Below are 26,560 nucleotides of genomic sequence, written 5' to 3'. Positions count from 1 at the left end.
TTATCGAAAAGATTATATTTTTTCATGTAGAAACAAAACAATTTATTTGAGGTCAACTTTATTTATGGAACTATCATGAAATGAATTATTTAAATTAATGTTTTCTTATCTAATTTGTTCAAGGAATTTTCTTTTTAATTTTCAAGAAGTAACTTTAATAATTTCATAACTGAATGAAGTATTTCACAGCTCAATCAAAATTTCAGTGTCCTTATAAAGAATCAAAACGAGTGAATTTGAAGACCTGAAAAAAATTACAAAAAATATTAATTTTAAATCAATTTCTCGCCCTCAATTTTAGAGCATCACAACACCTAATCCTTGAAAAAAAAAACTGAAAATTTCACGTGAAAAAGGATTGGAAATATTTGAAATTTTGAGAGAAGTTAAATATAGAAAAATTTCAATATTGAGCGTTAACCCTTTTTTTTCGCTCTCATATTTTTTTCTTTCATTCTTTTTTTAGAAACTCAGGCTTTTATATATGTGAGAGTTAGGCACTTTTTTTTTATTTTGCTACTGCAAACGTCGCTTAGTATTTAACCATTCTAATTCATTCACGTTCTTTTTGGAAAAAAAAATCCTAGAAATCAAAAAAGTTTTTTTTATATCATTCCTAAGACATTATTTTCTCCATTCATTCATCTTTCTTTTTAAATTGTTTTTCCTTCTATTCTTTCACTTTCTCCTTCTTCTTCTTTATTAAATATATTTAATAAGGTAATTTAATTAGTTTCTCTCTTTGCACACTCTCAGCATTCACGTACTCACCACAAATACCCTTCACTAACTTTCTTAGGTTGTTTTTCTAATTTACAGTTAATATAATATATTTTTGTTTATAAGAAAAATAAAATTCAATAGTACATTCTTCTTATTCTCTTTTCAAATTAAATTTTTTTTAACGTTGCTGCGAATTGAAATTAATATTAATTCATGTTTATTTTCTCTTTTTTTTATTAATCCTTCATTTTTTTAATTCTTTTTAGTAATTCTTTTCAGATAGTTTTTGTTTTGCTATTTCTTTTTAATATTTTTCCTTCAGATTTTAATGTTTATTTTGTTCTTTTTCAAAGTTAAAATTTTTTCTTTTCTTCTTCTGACTTTCAAGTTTTATTTCAAAGGTTTTTCTACTTCTTTTTCTTCTTTTAAAATGTTAATATTATATTCTTTTTCTTCTCTGTTTTTCTTTTATTTATTAATAATTAAATATTGACTTTCAATAGCACAAAAATACATTTTTTTTTTAAATTTCTTTCTAACGTTCTTTTGATCTCCTTTTTTTCAGCCAATAAGAAAAGATTACAAAAAAAAGTTTCATGACTTTATCAATTTAAAAAGAAAAAAAAATATTGATTTCAATTGAAAAAAAAAACACTTAGCTCATATTTCTTCAACTAAATAAAAAATAATAAAAACGAAAATAATAAAAATTGATAATAACATTATTAATTAATATTTCTTTTTTTTTTATAAATATGCCTTCTTTCTTTTTTTTTATATATAATATATAACATGATTTTATACATTATTTCATATCAGATGTATATTTTGTAGGGTTTTTTTTTAAATCTTCATTTTATATCATTTTTTTTTCATTATTCTTCTATTTAATTTCTATATTATATTTATTTTTTTATCATCATCTTGTGTAAGATATATTGTAGATTATATATATTACATTCAATTTATATTTTATTACTTTTTTCTTTCTCTCTCTCTCTTTTCTTTCTTTCTTCTTTTTTTAATATTATTTACATTTATTAATTTTTCTTCTTTTACACTCTCAATAATTTTTTTTCTTCTCTTCAATCATCAATAAATTGGTTTTCTTCCGCCCACTACAAACTATATTTATCCGTAGTTTTTTTTTAGAAATGTCTTGCATGCCTTTGCTGATTTAATAAAAAAAAATAATTCATTGTTTTCTCCATTCTTGTTATAATAAATTTCAATTTGAAATAAATTCAATTGCAAAAAATGATTGATTTTTACTTAGAATAAATAAAATTCTTTTCTCTCTAAATTTCATTTCAAAAATGAAAAATTCAATTTTTGATATTTCTCAATGATTTTTTTTTCAGAAATTAAAAGAATATTCTTGAAATTTTCTATGATAATTTCGCTTTCCTTTCAATTTTTCAATTTCTCAAAAAATTCTTATTTAATTTCATCCGAAAAATTAAAAAAAAAAAACGAAGACTTCAATCATATTTACAATTTTTCATATTTTTTACTTCTTTCATTAATAAATACTTCAGTGCCAATTTTATTTGTTTTTAATTAAAGAAAATTCATCTTTCCCAAAAGGAAGAAAACACCCAAATTGGATGATTGAAATTTTGTAAAAATTCCTGTAAATCTCATCCCTTTTTTTATGCATCTACTTACATACACGTTACAACGTTTTTCTTTTTTTTTATTCTCTAGCAAAGACAACGAAAAAAATGCTTTTAGAGCCAAAAATGTTAATTTGGAAATAAAAAAAATCAATTTTATTTAAAATAAAAAAATATTCCATCTTATGCCTTCAAAATTAATTGAATTTTTCAAAAGATTTTGTCAAGAGACCAATAAAATAATTCTTTGAAATTTTATTTTTTACAAAAAAAACGTTTCTTTTAAAAAAAATCGTTATTCCAGTATTTTTAAAAAATATTTTCTCGTGAGAAAGAAAGAAAAAAAATCACGTAAGATTATATTTTATCTCATCACTCTTTTCTTTTAATTTTTGTTATATTTTTTTTAAATCTAATAAATATATTACTTCATCTAATATTCATTTTTTCCATTTCACATATTTTATTGTTTTTTTTTTCTTTCCTAAAAATATGACGAAGAGTTGACAGACGCACGCATAATTATGTTATTCCTTTTTTCCTTATTTTTTTTTTATACACACACATTAATTAGCTTGTTCTCTTGTTTTTTTTTTTTCTTTTAATTAGTTAACATACAATACAACAATGTAATTTTGTTTTTTTTACCCCTTTCTTAGTTAAGCTAAAACTTGCTCTCCATCGTGCAGCAAGAAAAGTAATTTCATCTCGTCCCAAGAAAACAAACAAAAAAAAAGAACGAAAATCTTCGCTTTTCCTTTTTTTTCTTTCAATGTTTCAGTCCACGTAATTTGCACGTACACACACACGCACACGCATCAGCAACAACACACACATCCTTCATCAATAGGATGCGTACGGCATCATCTCATATCCCGCGTCGTGCATTTTATTATTGGTCATCACTTGGGACTCCGCGGACTGGCTGCCGTTGCAGTGGCAGCCTGGAAGTAGTCTTTCATCTGATGCGTTCGCTGGCGATTGCGACTCGTACCACTGGAACTCGATGAGTCGCCACTTTCGCGGCGATTTGGCCCCCCAGGGGCGCCGCCACTTCGTTGATCCTTTCTCCGTTGCTCGCGTACATTTTCTCCTATTCGACGAATTTTTTTTTAAAATAAAAAATCGTTAAAATTCAAATCAATTCAAAAAATAACGAATAAAAATTTAGGCGTTATCACTTCACTTTACATTCTAACCCGGAGATTTATCCCAACTCCCCCCTCCCTAAATTTTTAAATGTCCTAATACTAAAAATTACATCAATCTCTCAATTGGCAATGCCTTTTTTTTTAATTTAAAATTTTTTTATTTAAACTTTATAAAATTGTTTTATATGGGGCGTAATTCACTATTCAGTCGGACTTGAAAACTTAAGTCGGGTTTAAGTCAGTTTTAAGGTTTTAAGTCATTTTTTTGAAGTCTGACTTAAAAATTTTAAGTCAGTCATAAAATTTGTAAGTCGGTCTTAAAACTTTTAAGTCAGATTAACAAATTGCATATTTTCCAATAAATTTTACAAATTATTGATTGATTAACATCAATATTTGTAAAATGTAAATCTGACCTAAAAATTTCAAGACCGACTTAATAATTTTAAGTCAGACTAAAAACTGACTTAAAACCTTAAGACCGACTTAAAAACCGTCTTAAATTTTTAAACCCGACTGAGTAGTGAATTCCACCCATGTTAAAAAATTAGGTCGCTTTGTTCGCGAACTTTTTTTTAGCATAAGGGATAGGCTAGAAATTTTTTAAAGCCAGGCTTTATTTACTTAAACCAGGCATCAGTTTTATAAGCTGAGCTTAAGTTTTTTAAACGAGGTCTTTCTATTTAGCTTAATCTCAGTTTTTTAAAGTTAAATATCAAGTTCTTTTAAACTAGACCGACTAGACCTAATTTTTCTAAACTGAGAGCTTAAGTTTCCTAAGTCGTGCTGAGGTTGGGTTAAGTGCATTCTAGACCAAACCAATTTTAAATTTAAAAAAAAAATCTTAAAAGATTCATCTTAAACAATTTTAAGGAAAATTGTAAAAAAAAACCTTAAAAAAGCAAATTTAACTTAAAAACTTTGCCTGACTTAAGAAACAAAGCTAAGCCGTTTATTAAGCCTGGCCTATTTTTTTTTCTTAATCCAAACCTTAGTTCCTTTAGGTCAGACTTTTAAGACACATTTAGACTCAGTTCAGTCTGATCTAACCTTGAAATCTTGAGCTAGATAGACTAGGTTTTAGCTAAAACCTAATAGGTTCAGAACCCGTCTTTGATTTCCTTGAATAAAAATGGCCAAAAAATTCTTCGGAACTAGCCTGAACTATCACCCTGAAACACTAAATCTGAGCAAATCGCTGCTCAGAACCTAAGCATGGTTCGCAACAGGACATGGTCCTCTGAATTTACAGAGCGAGTGCTACATTGTAAAAACGGTTAAGTCGGTTCAGAGCCCATACAAAGTTAGCCGACTTAGCCGTTTTTACAATGTAGCTTTCGAGTCTATTCCAATTTCCTAGCTTTTAGTTTTCTAATACTGCCGAATGAATCCTAAGCCCGTAGTCCGGAGATCAGACCCCGAAACCCAGTCAAAAATAAAACCTTATAGGTAGTAACCCTAAAAAAAAAAGCAAATTCAAAACACGAAACTGTAACTCACCTCTATCTCTCGTGTCTCCTGCGCTGGAAAACTGTTGCAACGAGGAGATCTTTGTATTTGACGGTGACTGATTTTTAACACTACTACTACTGCTGCTCGTCTTTGTCCCACCCCCGGCGGCGGCACTTGCAACAACAACACCCAAACTATTCATACTCGTGGCACTATTCTCCTTGGTCACATCCCTGTTTTCTTTATCCTGCCCACCGCCGCCGCCGCTGGCAGCTACATCACTTGCGGCGACATCTTGCTTCGCATGCTGCCGCTCCTTATTGTGCTGTGCCACCTGTGCATAGCTCAGCCGCACCGGATCCCCGCCGGCGGCAACAGAACTAAACGTAAACGCCGTCTGCCCCGGAACTGGTGGCGGTGAAACAGCCGTTGCGGAAACACGCGGAAAACCACTGCTGAGTAGTGAGCCCGCGGCTGGCACTGCTGATGTTGACTTAGTTTGTTGCTTGCCCGACGACGTCACAGCCTGTTGATGACCCATTAGCTGCCTACCCGCCGTGCCATCGTGCGTTGTCATCGTGGAGGCATTAGCTGTTGTCGGTGTGGCACATGATGGTGGTGCTGCAGCGCACGTGCTCTGCGGATTGGTCATCGCATGCACCTCCCCACCACCACCACCACCACCGATATTGTCAAATTGTTGAGTGTTGAATGATGCACACGTCGTCTCTACGCCACCATTGAGCAGAGACTCATCAGTCTTTGTTGATTTATCAGCAGTGCACATTTTTATCACAGGATTATTTTCATTATTTGTTGCCGCCGCCGCCATTGCTGAAGCACTCTGATGCAGCTGAGGTGTTGCTGTTGACACTGACTTTGCTGCTGCTGCTGCTGCTGCTGCCCCACTCCCACCACCCCCATCGGCAACATCCGCATTAGCAACAACAACAACAACCCCCTTACAACTACTACTACTACCGTGTGCTTCTGCGGAATTTGTCGCTGATGCTTGATGCTCTACACTAAGCTCATGGTTATTTGTTGAATTATTATTAAAATTATTACAATTACTTTGGCTACCTGAAGTCGTCGTCACTACATTTGCCGATGTCGTTGATGCAACACCTGCAAATTTAATTAACAAAACACAAAAAAAAAACGAATAAGAACTCGAATTAGAACAATTCTCTTTCCTTTTTTTTATTCTTTGTAATGAGCTTTGCTAAATCTTCAACGAAACAAACAATTTGTATTGATTGCATAATGGTTATAAATCCCGTTTCTAAATCCCCCCAAATTCCATTGAATTGTAAGCAGGGGCTTCGCAGAATAAACTTCCCAATGCAGCAATTTCTCCATATTTGCATTCAAACAGGTGCGGAATGTTTAAGAAAGAAGAAGATTTTCCGATATCTTCCCCACTAGCACGGAATGTTTGTTGTAACCCATTTTCAGAGGAGATATTTTATGGGGAATTGTCACGAAAGAAACTCCCACTGGGGCTGCAGGATGTTGAGAAATTGGGGCAAATAACGATCAAGAGGAAAATGCCGAGAGGTTTGCGCCGAAAGTCTTTTGAATTTAATTTATTTAAATTATTTTTATTTAATTTTGAGAAACTTTTTGAGAGTTTTTAATTTTTTTTTCAAGTTTCGAAAGTTTCAAATTTCAGTTGTAAAATGAATCAGAATTTTAATAAAAACGATAAAAACAATTCTAAAGTTTCTGAAGACTTATAGATTCAGACTTAGCTTGACTTAGATTCCACTCGTTAAAAAAGCAAAAAGGCTTTAATTCCAATCACTGGAAATTCAAAGAGCTTTTATAATTCAATTTTAAAAAAATCTAAAGCTCTCTATTCCAGGCATTAGAAACTTACTTGTCCTGTATTTCAACTGGAGCTTTTTATTCCAACAGATGGAAAGACTAAAGCTCCTTATTCCCAGCTTTTAATAAACTTAACTGTCAAGAAGCAAAGATTTTTCCAGTCGTTAAAAGTTAGAAATTTTTTTTCTTTTCAACTGGAGCTTTTTATTCCAAAATATAAAAGGATTAAAACTCTTAATTCCAACCGTAATTTATTATTTTTTATTCCAGTCCGTTAAAAATCTAAAAGAGATCTATGTACCTACATTATTTATATTCCAGTCGTTAAGAGATTAAAAAAAAGCTTTTCATTACGAAAAATCCCTTTATTTCATTTAAAACTTTTCATTTTATTCTCTTAATTCCAATCTGTCGTTAATTTTTCTATAATTTAAAGTTTTTCTAGCGGTTCAAATGGAGGGCTTTAGAAATCTTAACGACTGGAAATACAAAATTTAAAGGATGTTTAACGACTGGAATGAAAAGTTTCTAATTTTTTTAAATGAAGAAAACCGCAACCTTCGGTTTTCTTAACGACGAATGAAAAGTTTAGGGATTTCTAGAACCTGAAATAGAAGTCGTTAGAAATCTTAACGACTGGAATATAGAGCTTTAAGCACTTTAAGGGTTTTTTGTATCATCCGTTAAAAATTCTTTAAAAGTCGTTAAGTTATTCGAAGACTTCTATTCAAACCATAAAGAAGCCTTAAGCTGTTCATTTATCATGAAAAAAGCCGAAAATTGTCGCTAAAAACCCTTTAAGGCTTTAAGATTTCTGAACCCTTTTTTATTCCAGCTTTTTGAAAGCCTAAAGCTTTCCATTTGTCGTCTAGAAACCCAAAGATTGACGTTCTAATCGTTAAAGACAAATGAGAATCTTTACATTCCCGTCGTTTTAAAGTTCAGAACCTTCTCATTCTCAGTGCTAAAATTTAGAATAATTCAAATTCCCCTAAAATTAGAACTCCGGAAGGTTTCTTCCAAAGATTAAAAGCTCAGAATCTTAAAAAAAAAGTTTTTCCCACATTTAAACGCCTTAAAAATACACCGAAAAACACGGCGCAAACCTCTTGGAAAAAAACATGGAAATCAGCAAGAATTAAGGAATGTTTGTTGCAAAGATTACATACCTTGATTGCTGGATGATTGATTCAGCTGCGATGGTGGTGGTGAGGCGGAACTGGATCTCGTGCTTGTATCTTTGCTGGCGTCAACTTTGATTTTAGCCTTTGTCGTTCCCTTCACCACATCCGCCAAACGGTCACCCCATGCATTGCCCGTTGGTGCCACATCCCCACCAACGTCCCCCGTGGCACCCGCCAGGGGATTCAGGGCACCCGGAACGGCGCCCATTTGCCCCGGAGCCATCCCCCCGGTGCCCCGATCACTTCCACGCGCACTCCCCGGCCCCGTGGCACCTTGGTAGTTTGGCAAGTGTGACTGATGGTGCTGCTGGTGATGCGGGTAGTGGTGATGGGCTGACGAGAGGGGCCCACTGGCATCCGAGGAGCCCGGTAGGGGTGGGAAAGCCGACGCCTCCAGGTCAAATTGCGCCTGAGTCGTTCGCTGTGATTGCTGTGTGTGCCCCGTGGCCGTCCCGCCGCCCGTCTGGGCACCACCAGCCGCACTCAGTGTCGCCCCTGAGTCACGCATTGCAATGGATGCCGATGGATTGGGACTCGCTGGTGATTGCTTATGCTGCTGCTGCGTACCCATCATCGTACCACTGCCGCCATTGGGCGCCGCGGCGGAACTCTGACCACCGCTACCACCACGATACGACGCCTGCCCCGCACTCCCGTCATCGTCCTTCCGTTTACGACGATACGGACGCTGCCACTGCTCCTTCCCACCACCCGTGAGGGCATTCTTGTGCTGCTGCTGCTGCTGCTGCTGCTGATGCGATGACTGTTGCTGCATAACTCCGTCATCTCCAACAGCATCGTGCATTGCTGGCTGCTGCGATGACACCTGCAAAGTCAAACAAAAGTTGTTTACAAAAGAAATTCCCGGAATTCTGTCTTTTAGCTGTGTTTCTTTCAGACACAGCTTTTGTGTACCGAGCAAAATCGAAAGTCGTCAGATCGGGCTCAAACTTGGGATGAGCACGAATTAGGGTCCCCACATTCCAAAAAACGTATGCGCCAAAAAATTTTTTTGTCCGGCCGGCCGGCCGTCCGGATTATAAACTTAAATTACAAGAGAACGGTAATAGATAGAGACTTGCGGTAAACGGCAAAGTTTAAAAGTCGACTGGAAGACGTCCGATTATGAGGTCAAATCCTGCCCCCCACCCCTCCGTCCACCATTTTGGATAACCCCTAAATTTTGTTTTGCCTATATCTCAGCCTATGTTATAGCTAAAAATCTGAAATTTTGATATATTGTAGGGGCCATCAAGAGCTTTCCAACGATACCTCACTTTCGAAAATCGGTCAAGCCGTTTAGTCAATATAACCGCCAAAATTTTTCATCGAAAATCGACCATAACTCGAAAACGGCTTGACCGATTTTGATCAACCCGGGGTCAAATGAAAGATCTCAACAAACCCTACAACTCTCTAGAACATCCGAAGTTTCAAAAGTGACCGCTAGGGGGCCAAAAATCAAAAACAAAATTTTCGATGAGTTTTCGATGAATATCTCGAAAACGGCGACATAAATTTTTTCATTTTTTGATATGTTATAGCTGACCATATTATCTAGCTTCATGCCAAAAATGAAGAAAATCTATGGATCCGTTCTCGAGATATAGCCTTCCAAAGTTGGCATGTCATATCTCAGGTTCTACAAGTCCGATCTTGATCAACTCAAGCGCAAATGAAAGGTTTCGAGAAACCCTACAAATGTCTAGAACATTGCAACTTCGAGAAATGACCGCAAGAGGCGCTAAAATCGAAAACAAAGTTTTCGAAAATTTCGAACTCGAATTTTTCGAAAATGGCGACATAATTTTTTTTCATTTTTCGATATGTTGTAGCTGACTTCAAGACCTTTCAAACAAAAAAAAATTTATGAAAATCTATGGATCCGTTCTCGAGATATGGCCTTCCAAACATTTCTTAGGGTATGACTTTTCAACTTTTCCCGATTTTGCATGTATTTAAACAAATTCGCGTTCTAGTTTGCTCTCACAAAATTGGTACACTGAAAGAAACACAGCTCCCGTAAGCTTGGTCAGCTTACCAGTACATTTTTTTTTAATTCAATGAAAAGTAACCAACTAACCTGCTGGTGATGATGATGGTGATGATGCTGTGGCAGTGGCGGCAATAGGGTGGATACAATGGGAATCCCAGCAGCTCCACCAACACTCACTGTTGCCGTTTTGTAACCGGCTATTGCAATGCTTTCCCCCTCATCACGCGACGCCATGTGCGCCGTGGAAACTTGAATGTGATGCTGCTGCTGCTGCTGCTGCTGCTGCGGCGCCACCTGATGATGGTGCTGCTGCGCCTGATGGTAGTGAGTTGGCTGGTGATGCTGAGCACCGCCGTGATGGTGCTGCTGATAGTGATGCTGCGGCGCACTCACGGCAACAGCAGCAATTTGATGTGGCACATTTGGCGAAGACATGAGGGCACGCTCGTCACCCACGCTCGTGACGACACTTTTGAGGTAGGACGCCGTTGCCCCCGTTGACGGCACCTTCCCCCCTTGGTGGTACATCTCCCCGGCATTTGATTGCACTTTCATTGGCTGCTGCTGCTGCTGCGGCGCCCCTTTTGCCGACTGTGCAGCCGCCAGTTGTGGCTGGAGCGCAGCAACGGGCTGTTGTGCTGCCGGTGCACCAACAAGGTGATGGTACATCTGGTGACTCGCAGCACCGCCTCCCCGATGATTCGGCACTTGGTGTTGTTGCTGCTGCTCAACATTCCCACCCTGCTGCGATCGATGATCACTGTTCGACGATCGCCCCTTGCGCACATTGCTGCGGTGATTCGCATACCGCGGCGTCTGCGTTTTGGTGGTTGTGGCAAAGGACACCTGAGGCGTCAACCCGTTCGCCGAGAAAACATTCCCCAATTCGTAGTTGACAAAATTCTGTCCCGGTGGTGGTGGTCCGTGTGGCCAGGGTTGTCCGATTATGCCCGAAAAAAATTGCTGCTGGAATGGCTGAAAGGACAGAAAAAAAAGAAAAGAAAATCAACAAAAAATATGTCAAAAAGAAAAAATCTAGCGATCAAGGTAATTTAGCTTAATTCTCGAACCCTCAGATGTATATAGATACACGTTAAAAACACTTACTTAATACCAAACTGACCCTTTTTGACGTGTATCCATATGCAATGCAACACCAGTGGACACTTTAACAAAATAAAATGGTTAAAGTTTCCACTGGTGTTGCATTGCATATGGATACACGTCAAAAAGGGTCTAAGGGACTTTGGAATTAACTAATCGTTTTTAACGTGTATCTATATACATCTGAGTGTTCTACAATTCTTCTTCTTCTGCACTTTAAATTGTACGGCTGTTGGATTCCTTCCGGATCCATATAGCCTATGTGTTCTACAATTAAGCGAGATTATTCTGCCACTGAAATACTTCTGCTTTTTTAACCATTTTTTTCATCTAAATTACCTTGATAGCTAGACCTTTTGACTACCTATTTAATTCGGTTTCTTTGAACAACAGATTAAGCTCATTTGATCTTTATAATTTAGCTTTAACTTCACATAAACATCTTTTGCTAAAAACCGAAAAAAATCCAAAAACGTATTTAGAACTTTTTGGTTTAAAGGAGTTTATTCAGGCTAGTATGAAAGATGATCCTCTATCGCAGAACAATTTTAACCCATCTCATCTTGTAGGGGAACATAAAAAATAGAAGAATCGCGAGAGAAACTCCCCAATATCCACTGGGATCACATAGAAAAGTGCAGTGATAGAACAGTCCGGGAAAACATAACCTCAATTTTGGAACACCATTGAAATGAATAGGAAGACCTTTATTGTGTTCGACCAGCGTAGCATCGGGACCTCTTGAGCTTCTTTATAACCTTCCCAACCTTTCCTGCCTACCCGGATGAAGTTTTGAATGATTTTTGCTTCACTTCTGTCTTTCCGGACTTCCCGTCGTTGATTTTTTTTTCTCTCTTTTTGGAGTGCTTTCTCTCGGATATCAATAAATCATTCAAAACTTCATCCGGGTAGGCAGGAAAGGTTGGGAAGGTTATAAAGATGCTCAAGAGGTCCCGATGCCACGCTGGTCGAACACAATGGAGCTCCTCCTATTCATTTAAATGTTGTTCCCAAATTGAGGTTATGATTTCCCGGACTGTTCTATCACTGCACTTTTCTATGTGATCCCAGTGGATATTGGGGAGTTTCTCTCGCGATTCTTCTATTTTTTATGTTCCCCTACAAGATGAGATGGGTTAAAATTGTTCTGCGATAGAGGATCATCTTTCATATTAGCCTGAATAAACTCCTTTAGTCTTTTTTAGATTTTTATATTTTTTTCTTTAAGTTTTATTCCTCAATTTTGTTCTAAGACTGAAAACTAAATATTGATCGGCTCGAATTTAGACTTTTTTGGGGTTAAATTTACTAATTTTTGAATTGATTTAAGAGTTTTTATGTTCGAATTTATCATTTTTATGCTTAGACTAATATTTGATTTTCCTTTGCGAATCATCCGAATAATTTCATTCTGATAAACCCCTCTTGGAAAGAATCAAACATTTAAATTTAAAAAAAATCTTCTAAATTGATTTAAAGGTCCCCTTTAGAGTGACCAACAAACAAGACATTCCTCCTATTAATAGATCACGTAAAAACTCTCATTGTAAGTCAAAAAGAAAAAGCTTTTGCAATGAATACGCAAAAAAAGCCCCCTTAGGCGTCTCTTCGAAGCACAAACTCTTCTTTCCTTTTTTTTCTTCCAACTTCTTCACTTTACTTCACTTCATCGTCTCTTTGTGCACCACAAACAAAAATATTCTCATACTCCTCAAAATGTAAATGCGATGATATTGAAAAATGATGATTAGGCGGATTTTTTTGAATATTGCGCCCGAAATGAGATATAAATCGCACACATTATTTTTTTCTTCTCAAAGTGAATGGAAAATGATCTCAATGAAAAAAAAAGAGTTTGAAAAAATGAATTCTTAAATATTCAATAAAAATGAAATTGATTCACTTTTGCGCAATAATAACCTTCATTTACTTTTTTTTGTTTGTTAAAAAACTCTGCAGACTTGCAAAGAAATCAAATGAAGAGAAATGGTAATTTGAAAATGTTATTAAAGAATCAATTTTAAGACTCTAAATAGGCGAGAGGTTAAAATTACGTCCTTTACAACCTTTAAAACATTGGATCGAATCCACCTGATTGATCTTTTTTTTTCCTTGCAATTTTTGACTTCCTCTTAGCTGCGATTCCTTGGCTTATTTTTTCTTTTTGAAAATTTAACCCTTTCGCGTTTATTGGGTCATACACTGACCCAAACGTGAAACATTTTATTTTTCCAAGTTACAAATGCATCAAATTCACGCAAAAGAAGCCAAAAAAGACGTTCTGACTGAGAAAAGTCCTCGGAAAGCATCTAGGCAATAAATATCACGATAAAAAGACCTCATGTTTCACGTGGACGCGAAAGGATTAACCCAGATATGCTCAAGAAATTTTATAAATTAGCGCAAGCAAAGTCTAATAATTTTGTAATTGTCTAAAAAATTTAATTCTCAATCAAAATTCTAAAATTTTTGCATTAAAATTTCTAAAACTCTCTCTTCTACCCAATTTTTGTGAAAATAAAACCTTTTTATGCTTTATTTATGCGCTTAATCTTCTATAAGCTGAGAATAAAACACACACGCGCATTGCCATGTGATAGGTGACCGACCCCATAATTTTTTTTTTGCAAACTGAGCAAATTCTTTCAGTCAAATGAACTTTTATTGACATCTTGGATAATTTTGAGAAAAGCAGAAGTCTTCTGTTTATTTTACAGAAATAAAAATTATTTCTTAATGAATTTTTAATATAATTTTTGTTAAAGAAAAATTATTTTATATAGAGAACTTTGGAATCTTCTAAACATTTTCTGAGCAGTAAAGTAAAAAAAAAATATTAATTTATTTAAAAAAAATATTCGTATTTTGGCAACTCTAAATTTTTCTTTTCTTTTTTTTTTAGTTTTTTTTTTAGAAAATCCATAAAAATCAGAGCTAAAGCAAGTAATTTGATCGTTTCGTTAATTTTTTAATTTCCAATTTTTATATTTTTAATAATAACTTAATTTCTGCTGTTCGGATCGTCCTGATATATTTTTTTTACTTTTTTGTCCAATCTTCTCATATAATAAGGGAAATTATTGGCTCTATACATATGACAATTATTGCTTATTGGCGCTATTAGGGTTAAAAGTTACAGAGATAATTAGACGGGCGTACTAAAATAGTTCAATGACCAATTAATGGGTTAATTTTAAATGTTTTTCTGTAAGAAATCAAGTTAATTTAATTATCCCAAGAATCAATAAAAAATTTCAAAATGTTGGTTTTGTCTTGAATTTTTTTTAAATCCAGATTTAGAAACTTTTCTTTGTGATTAAATAGAACTCAATGTGAGAAGTTAATTAACTATTTTTTTTTTATTAAACACATTTACTATTCCCAAAAATAAAATTAGAAACTAACTCATTTTCCTGTTTGAATCTTTGAATCTTTGATATCTAGCAGATTGATAGCATTTAAATAAAATGTATTATGATCCTTTTAGTTCTTTTTTTTAAATATTAAAAAACAACTTACACGTATTTTGCTATAGAAGATAAATAAACAATATTTTTGGATTTCTTAATATTGTATTGAAAACTTCAAATCGTATGTCTCTATCTTTAATAATAATAATAATAATTGTTTATTCACATTCCAATTACTAATTATAAGACAAATCTTGACTAACAAAAGTGCTGGACGGTTATAATAGCTTTTCTTCACCGCAAATATGTTATGTAATGTATAAAACGTGCTTTTAAGCACAGTTTGGACCTGAAGTTAGAGAATCGAATTTTCCGACGATTTCAACCTTTTTCTACAAAAAGAATTGTTCTAAATTTGATACCAAGTTCAAAAAATTCAAACAAACACGTTTAGATACGTCTACAATACGCGAAATGCCTATAAGTTATAGTTTTTGGCCTAAAAAGTGTTATTTGTGCATCAAAAATATAGGCGAATCTACCGAATCCACCGAATCTTAGCGAATAATCCGAATCTTGGCGAATATTCCGAATCTTTGGCGAAAAATCCGAAGATCCGAAGATTTTCATTCAGATAAACACCCCTTGGCTGAAATTCTTTCTTTCTCTTAATAAGATTGACAAATAAAATGGAACGCTCAAGATTTAAATAAAAATTAAATAAAAAAAGAAGGGGAATTATAATAAAAATTTATATATAGAAGAGATTGTACTCACAAACATAACTTGACCAGTATATGGAACTGTTCCTTGAGGAATTGAAGCACCATTCGAATAGACAAATCGCTGTGGAGCCGTATATGCTGCCGTTGGGTCGTACACACCTGGTGGTGGTGTCGTTCGATACCCATTCTTTATGGGCATCTGGACAGGAGTCATCGGCATCCTGTGTGACATTGGTTTTGCCTTAATGCGCGCCATTATTGGTTTACCCTGTTGACGGCAACACAAAACCCAAAATTAATTTTTTTTCTTACAAAATTCTTCACACAAAAAACTTTTTTCTTTGAAAAGAAAAAAAAAGAAGAAGAAAAAGAAAGTTAAATTTTTACCTGAAATTCCTTAACTTCCTCCCGCAAATACTTGTAGGCTTGCTGTGCATCCTCATCTGACTCAAATGTTATGTACCAGGAATTATTGTGAGCAAATTCACACGATATGAATCTGGGACAATTTTCGCCGTTGAATAAATTCTGCAATGATGGAAGAAGAAGCAAAATGATTGCTCAATGTTAGACTTTAAAATACTTTAAAGAAAAAAACAACCAACAATGCTTCTTTAGATTGCGCTTAAGATATAAATATCTAAAGACATTTTTTTTCATCTTTCTTTCATCTTTCATCAAGCTCTTTCTCTCTGTGTATGTGATTCTTTTCACTTTAGCACGTGCCATGAAGAAAGTTGAAGAAAAAAATCAGCAAAATAGACAAAATATCAATGTAAGACAATACACAAAAGTCTGACTTCTTTCATTCCCCGAATTCTTCCTTCTCTTTCTTTTTTTTCTTACTTAGCTACTATCAATCTTTTATTTCCCACATATACATTTCTTCATGCACACATTAGGGGTAACTGGGGTAAAATGGTGAATTTGAAAAAAAAATAAAAATTAATAACTCAAGAAGCAGTGAGAGCTAATCTGTCCAATTTTGTTAGCCTAGAAAGTTTCATAACAATTGATCCAATATTTTGGCTTTTTTTTGAAAAACAAATTTTTCGAACCTCAAAGTTACTCTGACTACACAACTACAAATTCAGTTTTGGCGAAATTCTCTGCAATATTTTTGATCCAAATGCATTTTTAGACAGAGTAACTATTGCTAAACACGAATCTAATCTGAATTTTCCGAAAAAAATTTCCAAGTTTTCCCGTAAAACACTGATAGTAAAAAGTACCGCTTGGGGCAAAATGGTGAATTTGGTGTTTTTTTAAAATAACTTTTTAAAATTTTGAAAAAATAATTTCCCTTAATTAGTATAACTATTATATACAATTTAGGATGTTTGATCATTCAGTATTATCAATTTTTATAAACTAAAAAAATAAAAAAGGCAATTTCTTAAATTTAACGTTTTTTTTAATTTTTTGTATTTTTTTTATTAAAAAAAAGTTTTAATTGGTACACAAATCTCTCATTCTCAATAGATATTATAGTGCCTTGCTAAAATAATTTCATTAAATTAAGATTAGCGAACAAAAAACGCAATTAACCGTTTTACCCCAGGATTTTTGGAACAGGCAAATTAGGAAGGGTTTGGAAAATAGCCTGAAAAAGGATTTTCCCATTGAGATAGAGAAAAATCGTCTGAGACAAAGTTGTAGCCCGGAAAATTTCCTATAAAATAGTTGCCATGGGAAATCTCAAATACTTCCACGGAATTCAGAAAAAATTATCTTCCAAAAATTCACCGAATTAACCCAGTTTCCCCTACACCTTTTTGCAACGTTTATTTTTTATCATTTAACAGAGAGAAACTTTTGTTGCCTCGAAAAGAAAAAAAAAGTAAATTGATAAGGAATCACGCTGAGTGAGAGAAAAAAAAAGCATTTTTACCTTGACATCTTCAACAGGTGTATGATCGGAAATTTCCCTCAGAATAACGATGCATCGTTTGTGATTTGGGCGCACTTTGAGACCCTCATCGTCCACTTGGACATTTGGTGACTCCCTCAGTACTTCAGTGATCAACTTTATGTCTTTTGTCAACTTCTTCACCTGATTGAAGTTCGCCACTGTCCATATTGGAACGTACTGATCATTATCCATCTGTGTGATTAGATACGTGTCATTTGCAAGGTTCTCTCTGGAAAGAAAAGCAACAAAAAAAAAAACATTTTATAAGCAATTATTCCGCGGGTATTTCCCTCATTGTACACCAAACACATTGTTCCTCCCCGCAACGCATTCCTTCCTTCCTTTCCTCGTGATTCTTTACTCTTTCTTTTCCATCTCTATTAAATAGAGGAATGTGGGGAAAAGTTAATCAATGTTTTTGTTTTTTATTTCATTTTAAATTAATAAAAGTATTTATTTCACAATCATTGAGAGATAAATAAATTCTAACGAAATTTCAAATGGCTGTGAAATAAGTTGGGAAAGATTTGATCAAAAAATTGAAACAATGACGTCACAATTGTGTTTTTTGCCTCCTTTTTGCATGAAGTCTTGTCAAAAATCATCAATGTGGCATTTTTTAAAATCTTTTTTTTTGTATCTTTTCCACACAATTATACGTGTATTGCGTATTCCGATTGTTTCCTCGAATGATGAGGTTTTCCCAAACAAAACGAATAAACTCCTTCAAAATCATAAATTATACAATAATTTTAAAAAAATGTTTGTGGCAAATGAACTCCTTTGAAACTGCTGGGTCGATCCTGTTAAAATTCGTAATAAAGATAGAAATATTTGGGATTCCGCCCCCAACCTCACCTTCAAAACGATATTTAGTGTTTCAAGGAATTTATTAGACCACGTTCTTTTTTTTTACTATATACTCCCATACAAATTCGCTACTTTTTCATAAAATTCAATTATTATTTCTTATTAAATTATTAGATTGTTGATTCTTTTTCCTCCAAAAGAATATTTCAGTGCTTTACCTACTTATTCCCGGTTTTAAATGAAATTTGTTCTCGTTTGATTGGGGGGCTCAAGTTGTAAACTCTCTAAAATTAATTAATCTAGTTTGAAATTTTATTTTATTGAATTAAGGCTTGAAAGCTTTTTCTGAAACTCCATTGATTTTCTTCGGATTATTTGTAACAAATTTTTAACCTGCTGTGTTTCAAATTAATGAACTTTAACCTTTTATATAAAACAAAAATTTTTGTATTTTTTTTTTTAATAAAGTTTTTACGGTTTCTAACCTTTTAAAGAATTAAGATTTAATCAGAAAAACTTTTAACGATTAATATTTAACTTCTTCGATTCTTAGCCAATGAAAATTTCTTACAGTGCTTAACGAACACTTCAATATTTCTTAATAAAAAAGTTTAAACTTTCTAACGTCTTCTTAACATTTTTAATTTTTGTTCAAATAAATTTATTTAAGATAATTTATTTCTTCAATTCTATCAAAATTTCTCGAAATCAATTTCCTCACAATATTCCCGAAATATTTCAACGATTTCAACATTATCAACTGATTACCTTATTACTGACCCCGTGTTAAAAATCAAACGAGTTCATCGTGCCAAAAGTAATGCAGAAGCACACCGTTTCCACAATTTTTGAGTTTCCACACATTATTTTTTCCTACGCACACACACACACACTTGAGTATAAATAAGCTGTGCAATAAATAAGAATAAAAAAATCTGACAAGCAACTTCTGAGAGAAAATTTAGTGGCTTTCTTATCAACCAACCAACGAACGAATGAAAAAAAATTAACATGTTAGAAAATTAAACAATTCTCCTACATTTTTCAGGAATTTATAATAGAAATAAAGACAAAAAAATTAGTTAACAAATGTACTCATAAATTTATTCTCTCTCTCTCTCTGCAATTCAGTTAATGTTTAAAAATAGATGGATACAATACAATGTATAAGAGTAATATCAGAAAAAAAAATGTAGAAACTATACAGCTGCAGCAAAATAATTCTTATCAATTTGTGGGAATTTATAAATTTTCTTTGACAAAATTGTAATGTGAGCACTTTTGGGGCGTTCGCAGATAAACGCACCACAACACAACTACTTAATAATGCCAGAGTGTAAGGAGAAATAAAGGAAATGAACTAGTAAGAATTTCACTAAAGCACTAACTGCGTGTGTGGAAAATTCCACAAAACAATGGATGAAATTCATTAGTCAGACAGACTTAGGTTTTCTCAAGAAATACTTAGATTTTCATAAGATTTTTTTAAAGTTTTCTTAAGAATGTGTTAAGTTTTCAAAAGATTTCTTACGAATCCTTAAGAAAAAACTTAAGATCGTAAGAAAAATTTAAGATTTTTAAGCTTTCTTAAACGAAACTTAAGATTTCTTAAGTAAATCGAGCAAAATGCATTTTTCGATGACATTTTCTGATCGTCTTGAGGCATTGAAATTCGTAAAAATCATCACAAATATGTATTTTCCTCAATTTACTTAAAAATCTTAAGTTTCGCTTAAGAAAACTTAAGATTTCTTAGGAAAAAAATAAAATTCTTTAGATTTTTCCTACCAAATTTTAAGCCAACTTAAAGAATCTTAAGAAAACTTTAAAAAAAAAATTACAAAACTGAAGTCTTTCTTAAGGAATCTTAAGACTGTCTGACTAGTGAATTTCACCCAATATTGAACGTTGTGCGAGGAGATGACTCTATGCAGGAAATATGCCAAAATTTATTTTGAAATCATAAAAAAGCGTCAGAGAATTAAAGAAAAATTAATTTTATTTTTTATAAAAAATCTATAAAAAATTAATTTTTTTAAAAATATTTATTCAATTTTAATTTTTTTTTCCTTGAATTTAGCACTTTTAGGCTTTATTCTAGTACTGTTTGAAGCTTTCTGGTCAATCTAACTCTTTACATGTTTCAAAATCGAATTATTTTCGGCCAATTTGAATTTAGAACTTTTTGGGCTTAATTTTAGTAGGTACTTTTAGCATTGAATTTAGTAGGTACTTTTATGGTCGATTTTTAGTACTTTTTATGATTTTGCTTATCAATCTAAGCTTCTAGAGAATTAAAAATTAGATATTTTTTTCATTTTGAATTTATTTAATATTTTTATGTTTGATTTAAGTACTTATTGGCTTGACTTTAGGACTTCAAGCTTAACTTTAGTACCTATTTTTTAAGCTTTCGCCAATCTGTGATCTTTGAATTTAATTTTAATTATTTTAATTTGATCTAAATTTAATTATTAATTAAAACGTTAAAAAATAATTACTAATTAATTTCAAGTAAATGAAATTATTTTTTCCTCGATTTTTCTACCCCAAAAACATTCAATTTTCCCCTCAATTCCCAAACACCTAAATCTTATTGAAATAATCAGAATTTCATCTCAATACCAATGCGAGTATCATGCAAAGTTCCTTCCACTTATGATTTTAATCTACACAGCATTTTTTTTTATTTTTAAAATATTTCAATGAGCCTTCCCGTGAAAACTTCTCAATTATTTTTGTTATAATGATTTTTTTTGCACGCATTCAGCAAATATCACTATACATTCTTAAGTTACTTAGTCGATGGCTATTTTTAAAATAAATTATATATCCACCGTCTTTTTTTTTTTGCTACTGCACACACTTCCACACACAATTAGAATTTGTGTTGTGAGATGGAATATTTTCAAGGTTCGCAATTTAATGATTTTGCATTTAGAATTAATATTATATTCGTTGTTATACCATCAATCGCTTCTTTTTCTCTTCTCTCACCGTCAAGACAACATTGTATCGTATAGACGGTGTCTGTGCAATGTAACGAAGGATCTTCTTTGTTTGTCAGTTAATGGATTTATTTGCAAAATTTGGCATTACTTTAAGTTTTTTCTTTCTTGACGTGAAAAAAGGAAAGAAAATTAAAATTTTCTCTTGGCTGGACTCACCAGAAAAAAAAAGATTTATCACTATATGCACTTTTGTGTGCAAGAGAGACCCAAATTGCCGGACGCTGCCTTCACTCAACTTCTCAACTTTGCTTACTCACAGCACTATTAACTAACAACAACACATCGTCAATAGAAATGAGCCAGGCACAGTGGCACACCTAATCTTATTATGTGAGAAAGTTATAAAAAAAAAATAATGTTAAATTCCAACATGAAAAGAGGGCAGACTTTGCATTTCTCCCCATTTTACCATCAATGATAAATAAACTTGGAAAGAATTCTATAAGGCAAAAAAAAAAGAAACTTATTATGTTGTAAGAAACATTTTAAAACCTTTTCTCTGAGTGTAAGAATTTCTGCGAGATAAAATTATGGGAAACTGTATTTAGGTAAATCCGGTGAGTCATTAAGTGTGGAGCTATTTTTTTTTTTTATTTCAATACGACATTTTGTAGAATAAATGAAAAAAAAATCATATCTTGCCCACTTGAGAAAGAGAATTCTAATGATACTGCATGAAACATTTGCGCTAATGTTTCTTCAAAGAATTTTTTCAAAATGTTTTTGAAACATTTTTCAAATTGACTATCTCAAGAATATGTTTCAAAAATTCTTCTTAGCAAATATTATTGATGAAACATCAACTGCCATGTTTCATGTATGCAAAGAAGCAAAAAAACACAATAATGATGTACTTTTAACATTTTTAGGCAAATCTTTATCTGCTTTTGACGATTTTTTGAAGTTGAGTATCTTCAAAATATATTTCAAAAATTCTTATTGTCAAATATTATTGATAGAACATCAACTGCAATGTTTCATGTATGCAAAGAAGCATAAAAAACACAATGGCTACGTAGCTTTTAACATTTTCGGGCAAATCTTTATCTGCTTTTGACGATTTTTTGAAGTTGAGTATCATATTGTTCTTTGAAAGGAGATTTGATCGAGTGGACAAATATATGGAGAAAATGGAAACAATTTTTTCGTCATTCTCAAAGGAACTCACTGGACTGAAGGAAGAAAATGATGCGTTGAAAGCTAAGATCATCTCTCTGGAGGATCGTTTGAGTGATGTGGACCCAGAACCTTGTGACTTGAATGCAATTGTGATAGATGGTATACCCAATGTCAACGAAAAACGCAAGTTTGCTCAAGCTGAGTGTACCTTGAAGGAAATTGGAATTTCTGTGGATCAAGGTGATTTGGATCAAGTTACCATCATTAAGAAAAAAATAGTGGCAAAAAATCAATCTGGTTCCAAAGAGCGGGACGCTGCTGATAATCCAGGAAAAAATTGTGTCATGATTGTGCGTTTTGCTTCGAGGCGGACAAGAGAGATTGCAATGCAACACTGGAGAAATCGAAAAAGGTCTGGATCAACGGCAATTGAGTTTGGGGGAATACCAATCGAGTTGAGCGTGAGTGAGAGATTGAGCAAATCCCGTAGGGAGCTGTTCAATAAAGCAAGAGAGGCTGCTACGAAAAAAGGCTGGGCTTTTGCGTGGCACCAACAAGGTCGAATTCTGCTGCGTAAGAGGGGAAGAGGTACCGTTTTTGCAATTGATTCTCATCAAGATCTAAAAAAATTCATTGATTGTAACTAAATTGTTTCCAATTGTTAATAATTTTTGCATGACTTATTGGTAAATATTTTTGTAAATTCTTGGCAATGCGGATCTTTGAGATTTGAGGGAACTTTTTAACGACTGTGTAATGTTGTGTTTGAGGTAGCTTCGGATCGCAGTCAATAATAATGCAAGCTTATTTTATGCTAAATAGCGACGTTTCGCTAATAGATTTAATTAGCATCATCAGGCTCTGGGAAGGGGGAGAAAATTTACAAAGATTTCTTTAAGAAAAATTTTTACAAACTTTTTTTAAAAAATTTAACGGAAAAAACTAAGTAAAAACTTTTTGGAAGAAAAACGCGTATACAATTCCATAGCGGATGAGCAAAAGCAAAAGAAATTAATAAAGAAACTTACATTAGCAAGGCGTAATTGAAAATTGAGAAAAACTAAACATAATGTTGAAATGAACAAACACTGACGTCAACCATTGGGCACCACCACGTCACGGGAACTCTGCCAGATCACTGGTGAGTAGTACGGCGAAAGGGAGCTGCCTTCCTGTCGATCGTTGACCAAACCAGTCTGCTGGAGCCGAATAAAGAACATCTCCATAACGTTCAAATGGCGGGAAAATCTCGTCTGACTCAAAATCTTGGGGTTGTCGAAGTCAAAGGAATGAGTACGATGTTCACGGCAGTGTCCCACCAAAGAGGAGGAAACCCTGGTGGTGTCTTTCAAAGACCTTACGTGCTCAGAAATGCGCTGCCCAAGTTTTCTGCTAGTACGACCCACGTATCCTAATCCACAGCTGCAGGACAATTTGTAGATAACGTTGGTGTGGTCAAGAAGGGAAATTTTATCTTTGAGCTGGGAGAAAAGACGTTCGGTGGTGTTGTGTGTTTTGAAACTCAATGTGATGTTTGGTGTAAACTTCGCAATGGTTTTTCTTATTCTCTCACTCAAATCTGGTACGTATGAGAGGGAGAAATATTGTTTGGGTGTCTCGTTCTCTCCCACAGTGACATCAGCAGCAGGCGGATCGTCGATCGTCGTGTTATTCGCACGAAGGCACATCTTATTGATCAGCTGTTTTGGATAACCATTCTCTTGAAGTGTCTCAAAGATAATTTTCTTGGTGTCAAATTCGCTGTTTGTGGTTAGTTTGGTCACTCTATGAATGAAACCCTGGACCGTATTGAGTTTTTGGGACAGTGGATGCGCCGACAAATAATTGAGCAATCTCCCTGAAGCGATGGGCTTCCTGTACCAGCTGGTGGACAGAGAACCGTCACAGTGTCGTGTCACGACAGTGTCCAAATAAGGAATGCAGCAATCAACTTCCCTCTCACACGTAAAAGTGATTTTGCTGTGTATGCTGTTAAACGTATCCAAGGTGTTATCAATCTCATCTCTTTTTAGGATAAGAAAAAGATCGTCCACGTACTTTGTGATCAATTTGGGGGGAGATGGAAGTACCCTCAGCGCCTCCGAAATAACATGGTCCAATACTATGTCAGCCACCACCGGAGATAAACATCCACCCATGGGCATCCCCTCCAATTGTGCATAAAACTGTCCTCGGAATTTGAAAAAGCCACTTTGCATAATGAGAGAGACCATCCTCTTGAAAAGACAAAAAGGAATGGTGGTGTGGCGTTCGATGGCACTCCAATCTCTCTCAATCACTTCAAGCACCAAACTCCTGGGTATGTTCGTGAACAACGAGACAACGTCGAAGCTGACAATAATCTCATCGTCCTCAATGGTATGCTGGCTGATCCTGTCAACGAATTCAAAAGAATTCTTGACATTGTATGGGGAGTTAAACGTCAAATTCTTTAAGATGTCACTGCAGAATTTGCTGAGAGCGTGCGTGGGCGACCCTATACAGCTCACAATAGGTCGAAGTGGTACTCCAGATTTGTGGATCTTGGGTAATCCGTAGATCCTGGGAGGGAGAGCTTTATATGTCATCAGGGATCTTTTTGTCAGCAGATCAAAGTGTCCACCTTCAAATAAAATGCTGACCAGTTCATTGTTTTTGGTTTGATAAAAAGTTGTGAGATCCTTGTGGGAAAGCTTGTAAGTCTCTTGGTCACCCACTAACAGCCTCATCTTTTCCAGATATTCTTCCTTGGACATGACAACGGATTTATTGCCCTTATCAGATCTAGTGACAATTATATCAGGGTTATCTTTCAAGAAACGTGACGTAATCTGTTTGGCAATCTTGAGCCTCTTCTCGTGTGGTAATTCCCTCTTGTTTTTGTGGAAAAAATTCTTGATATTGCCCGTGACTTCAGAACGGAGACGATTGAGGTCCTCTTCAGAGCTGTCGATGGACTGAACAATCGACTCAATCTCCGCGATCATCTGGGGAAGAGGAACGTCACCCTTACTGTCCAAAGGGAGCCCCATCTTAGGTCCCAAACTAAGCAAGAAAGTGGCCTCATGAGGAATGGTCTTATCAGTGAGATTGATCAGCCAGTCACTGGTGGAAGAAACAGCAAAATCTTGAGAACGCGATTTGAGACCATTAATTTTGCCCTCCTGGGCGGCGACAATTCGTTTCAATTTCCTATTCATAAAGACCTCTTGCAACTGAACAAAGGTGCTGAGAGACTCATGACCTCGTAATGATGCAACAAGGGAGTTCTTCTTTTTGTCCAATTGCTTTAGTTCCCAGTGCACTTGTTTGATTTCCAAATTCAGGGTTTTATTTTTGAACTCGACAATTATTCTTTCCCAACGGTCGGTGAATGGCGATGAAGTGACCAAAGTGTTGTTCAGGCAATTAAAACAGTTACTGATGTGTGGAGGGAACAAACCAAATCTTCTGCACTTCAGCAAGAAATCCTTCTTTGCAAGAGCTCTAACTTGCTTCAGGTGGAGCTTCGCAAGAAGCTTGAAAGAAGAGGCCTGTGGTCCAGAGGACGATTCAACAGATTTGAAAAAAGAGGGCATGATATTGAGACGTCTGGAAGGGGCTTCTTTGTCCGAAATGATGAATTTGAGGGAACTTTTTAACGACTGTGTAATGTTGTGTTTGAGGTAGCTTCGGATCGCAGTCAATAATAATGCAAGCTTATTTTATGCTAAATAGCGACGTTTCGCTAATAGATTTAATTAGCATCATCAGGCTCTGGGAAGGGGGAGAAAATTTACAAAGATTTCTTTAAGAAAAATTTTTACAAACTTTTTTTAAAAAATTTAACGGAAAAAACTAAGTAAAAACTTTTTGGAAGAAAAACGCGTATACAATTCCATAGCGGATGAGCAAAAGCAAAAGAAATTAATAAAGAAACTTACATTAGCAAGGCGTAATTGAAAATTGAGAAAAACTAAACATAATGTTGAAATGAACAAACACTGACGTCAACCATTGGGCACCACCACGTCACGGGAACTCTGCCAGATCACTGGTGAGTAGTACGGCGAAAGGGAGCTGCCTTCCTGTCGATCGTTGACCAAACCAGTCTGCTGGAGCCGAATAAAGAACATCTCCATAACGTTCAAATGGCGGGAAAATCTCGTCTGACTCAAAATCTTGGGGTTGTCGAAGTCAAAGGAATGAGTACGATGTTCACGGCAGTGTCCCACCAAAGAGGAGGAAACCCTGGTGGTGTCTTTCAAAGACCTTACGTGCTCAGAAATGCGCTGCCCAAGTTTTCTGCTAGTACGACCCACGTATCCTAATCCACAGCTGCAGGACAATTTGTAGATAACGTTGGTGTGGTCAAGAAGGGAAATTTTATCTTTGAGCTGGGAGAAAAGACGTTCGGTGGTGTTGTGTGTTTTGAAACTCAATGTGATGTTTGGTGTAAACTTCGCAATGGTTTTTCTTATTCTCTCACTCAAATCTGGTACGTATGAGAGGGAGAAATATTGTTTGGGTGTCTCGTT

The 26,560-nt window shown here is 34.6% G+C and overlaps 4 protein-coding genes across 8 annotated transcripts in view; all 4 read right to left on the bottom strand.

Moving 5' to 3' along the window:
• The window catches only part of LOC129791559 (potassium/sodium hyperpolarization-activated cyclic nucleotide-gated channel 3), a 1,048,222-nt gene that overhangs the window by 43,456 nt on the left and 978,206 nt on the right, over nucleotides 1–26,560 (bottom strand). The gene's annotated exons all lie outside the window — the stretch shown is intronic.
• The window catches only part of LOC129791609 (uncharacterized), a 309,820-nt gene that overhangs the window by 43,456 nt on the left and 239,804 nt on the right, over nucleotides 1–26,560 (bottom strand). The gene's annotated exons all lie outside the window — the stretch shown is intronic.
• LOC129791557 (la-related protein Larp4B) overlaps nucleotides 878–26,560 on the bottom strand; it is a 48,069-nt gene continuing 22,386 nt past the window's right edge. For all 4 annotated transcript variants that reach the window (XM_055829743.1, XM_055829744.1, XM_055829746.1 and 1 more), the window contains 7 exons: nucleotides 17,083–17,332; nucleotides 15,579–15,719; nucleotides 15,244–15,459; nucleotides 10,040–10,927; nucleotides 7,942–8,782; nucleotides 4,991–6,070; nucleotides 878–3,432 (listed from right to left, as the gene is read on the bottom strand). In XM_055829743.1, coding sequence (XP_055685718.1) covers nucleotides 3,242–3,432; nucleotides 4,991–6,070; nucleotides 7,942–8,782; nucleotides 10,040–10,927; nucleotides 15,244–15,459; nucleotides 15,579–15,719; nucleotides 17,083–17,332 — 3,607 coding nt within the window. In that variant the 3' untranslated portion in view covers nucleotides 878–3,241. The remainder of the gene's footprint in view (nucleotides 3,433–4,990; nucleotides 6,071–7,941; nucleotides 8,783–10,039; nucleotides 10,928–15,243; nucleotides 15,460–15,578; nucleotides 15,720–17,082; nucleotides 17,333–26,560) is intronic.
• LOC129791573 (uncharacterized) lies at nucleotides 20,109–26,552 on the bottom strand. Its single transcript, XM_055829794.1, has 2 exons — nucleotides 23,072–26,552; nucleotides 20,109–22,904 (listed from the first exon to the last, which is right to left on the bottom strand). The coding sequence occupies exon 1, from the start codon at nucleotides 25,619–25,621 to the stop codon at nucleotides 23,138–23,140; it is 2,484 nt and encodes an 827-aa protein (XP_055685769.1). The 5' UTR covers nucleotides 25,622–26,552; the 3' UTR covers nucleotides 20,109–22,904; nucleotides 23,072–23,137.

Source organism: Lutzomyia longipalpis, chromosome 3 (genome assembly GCF_024334085.1).
Source record: "Lutzomyia longipalpis isolate SR_M1_2022 chromosome 3, ASM2433408v1".
NCBI lineage: Eukaryota > Metazoa > Arthropoda > Insecta > Diptera > Psychodidae > Lutzomyia > Lutzomyia longipalpis.
Note: the sequence above shows the minus strand (reverse complement) of the source record. Positions and strands in the feature narration are given on the sequence as shown.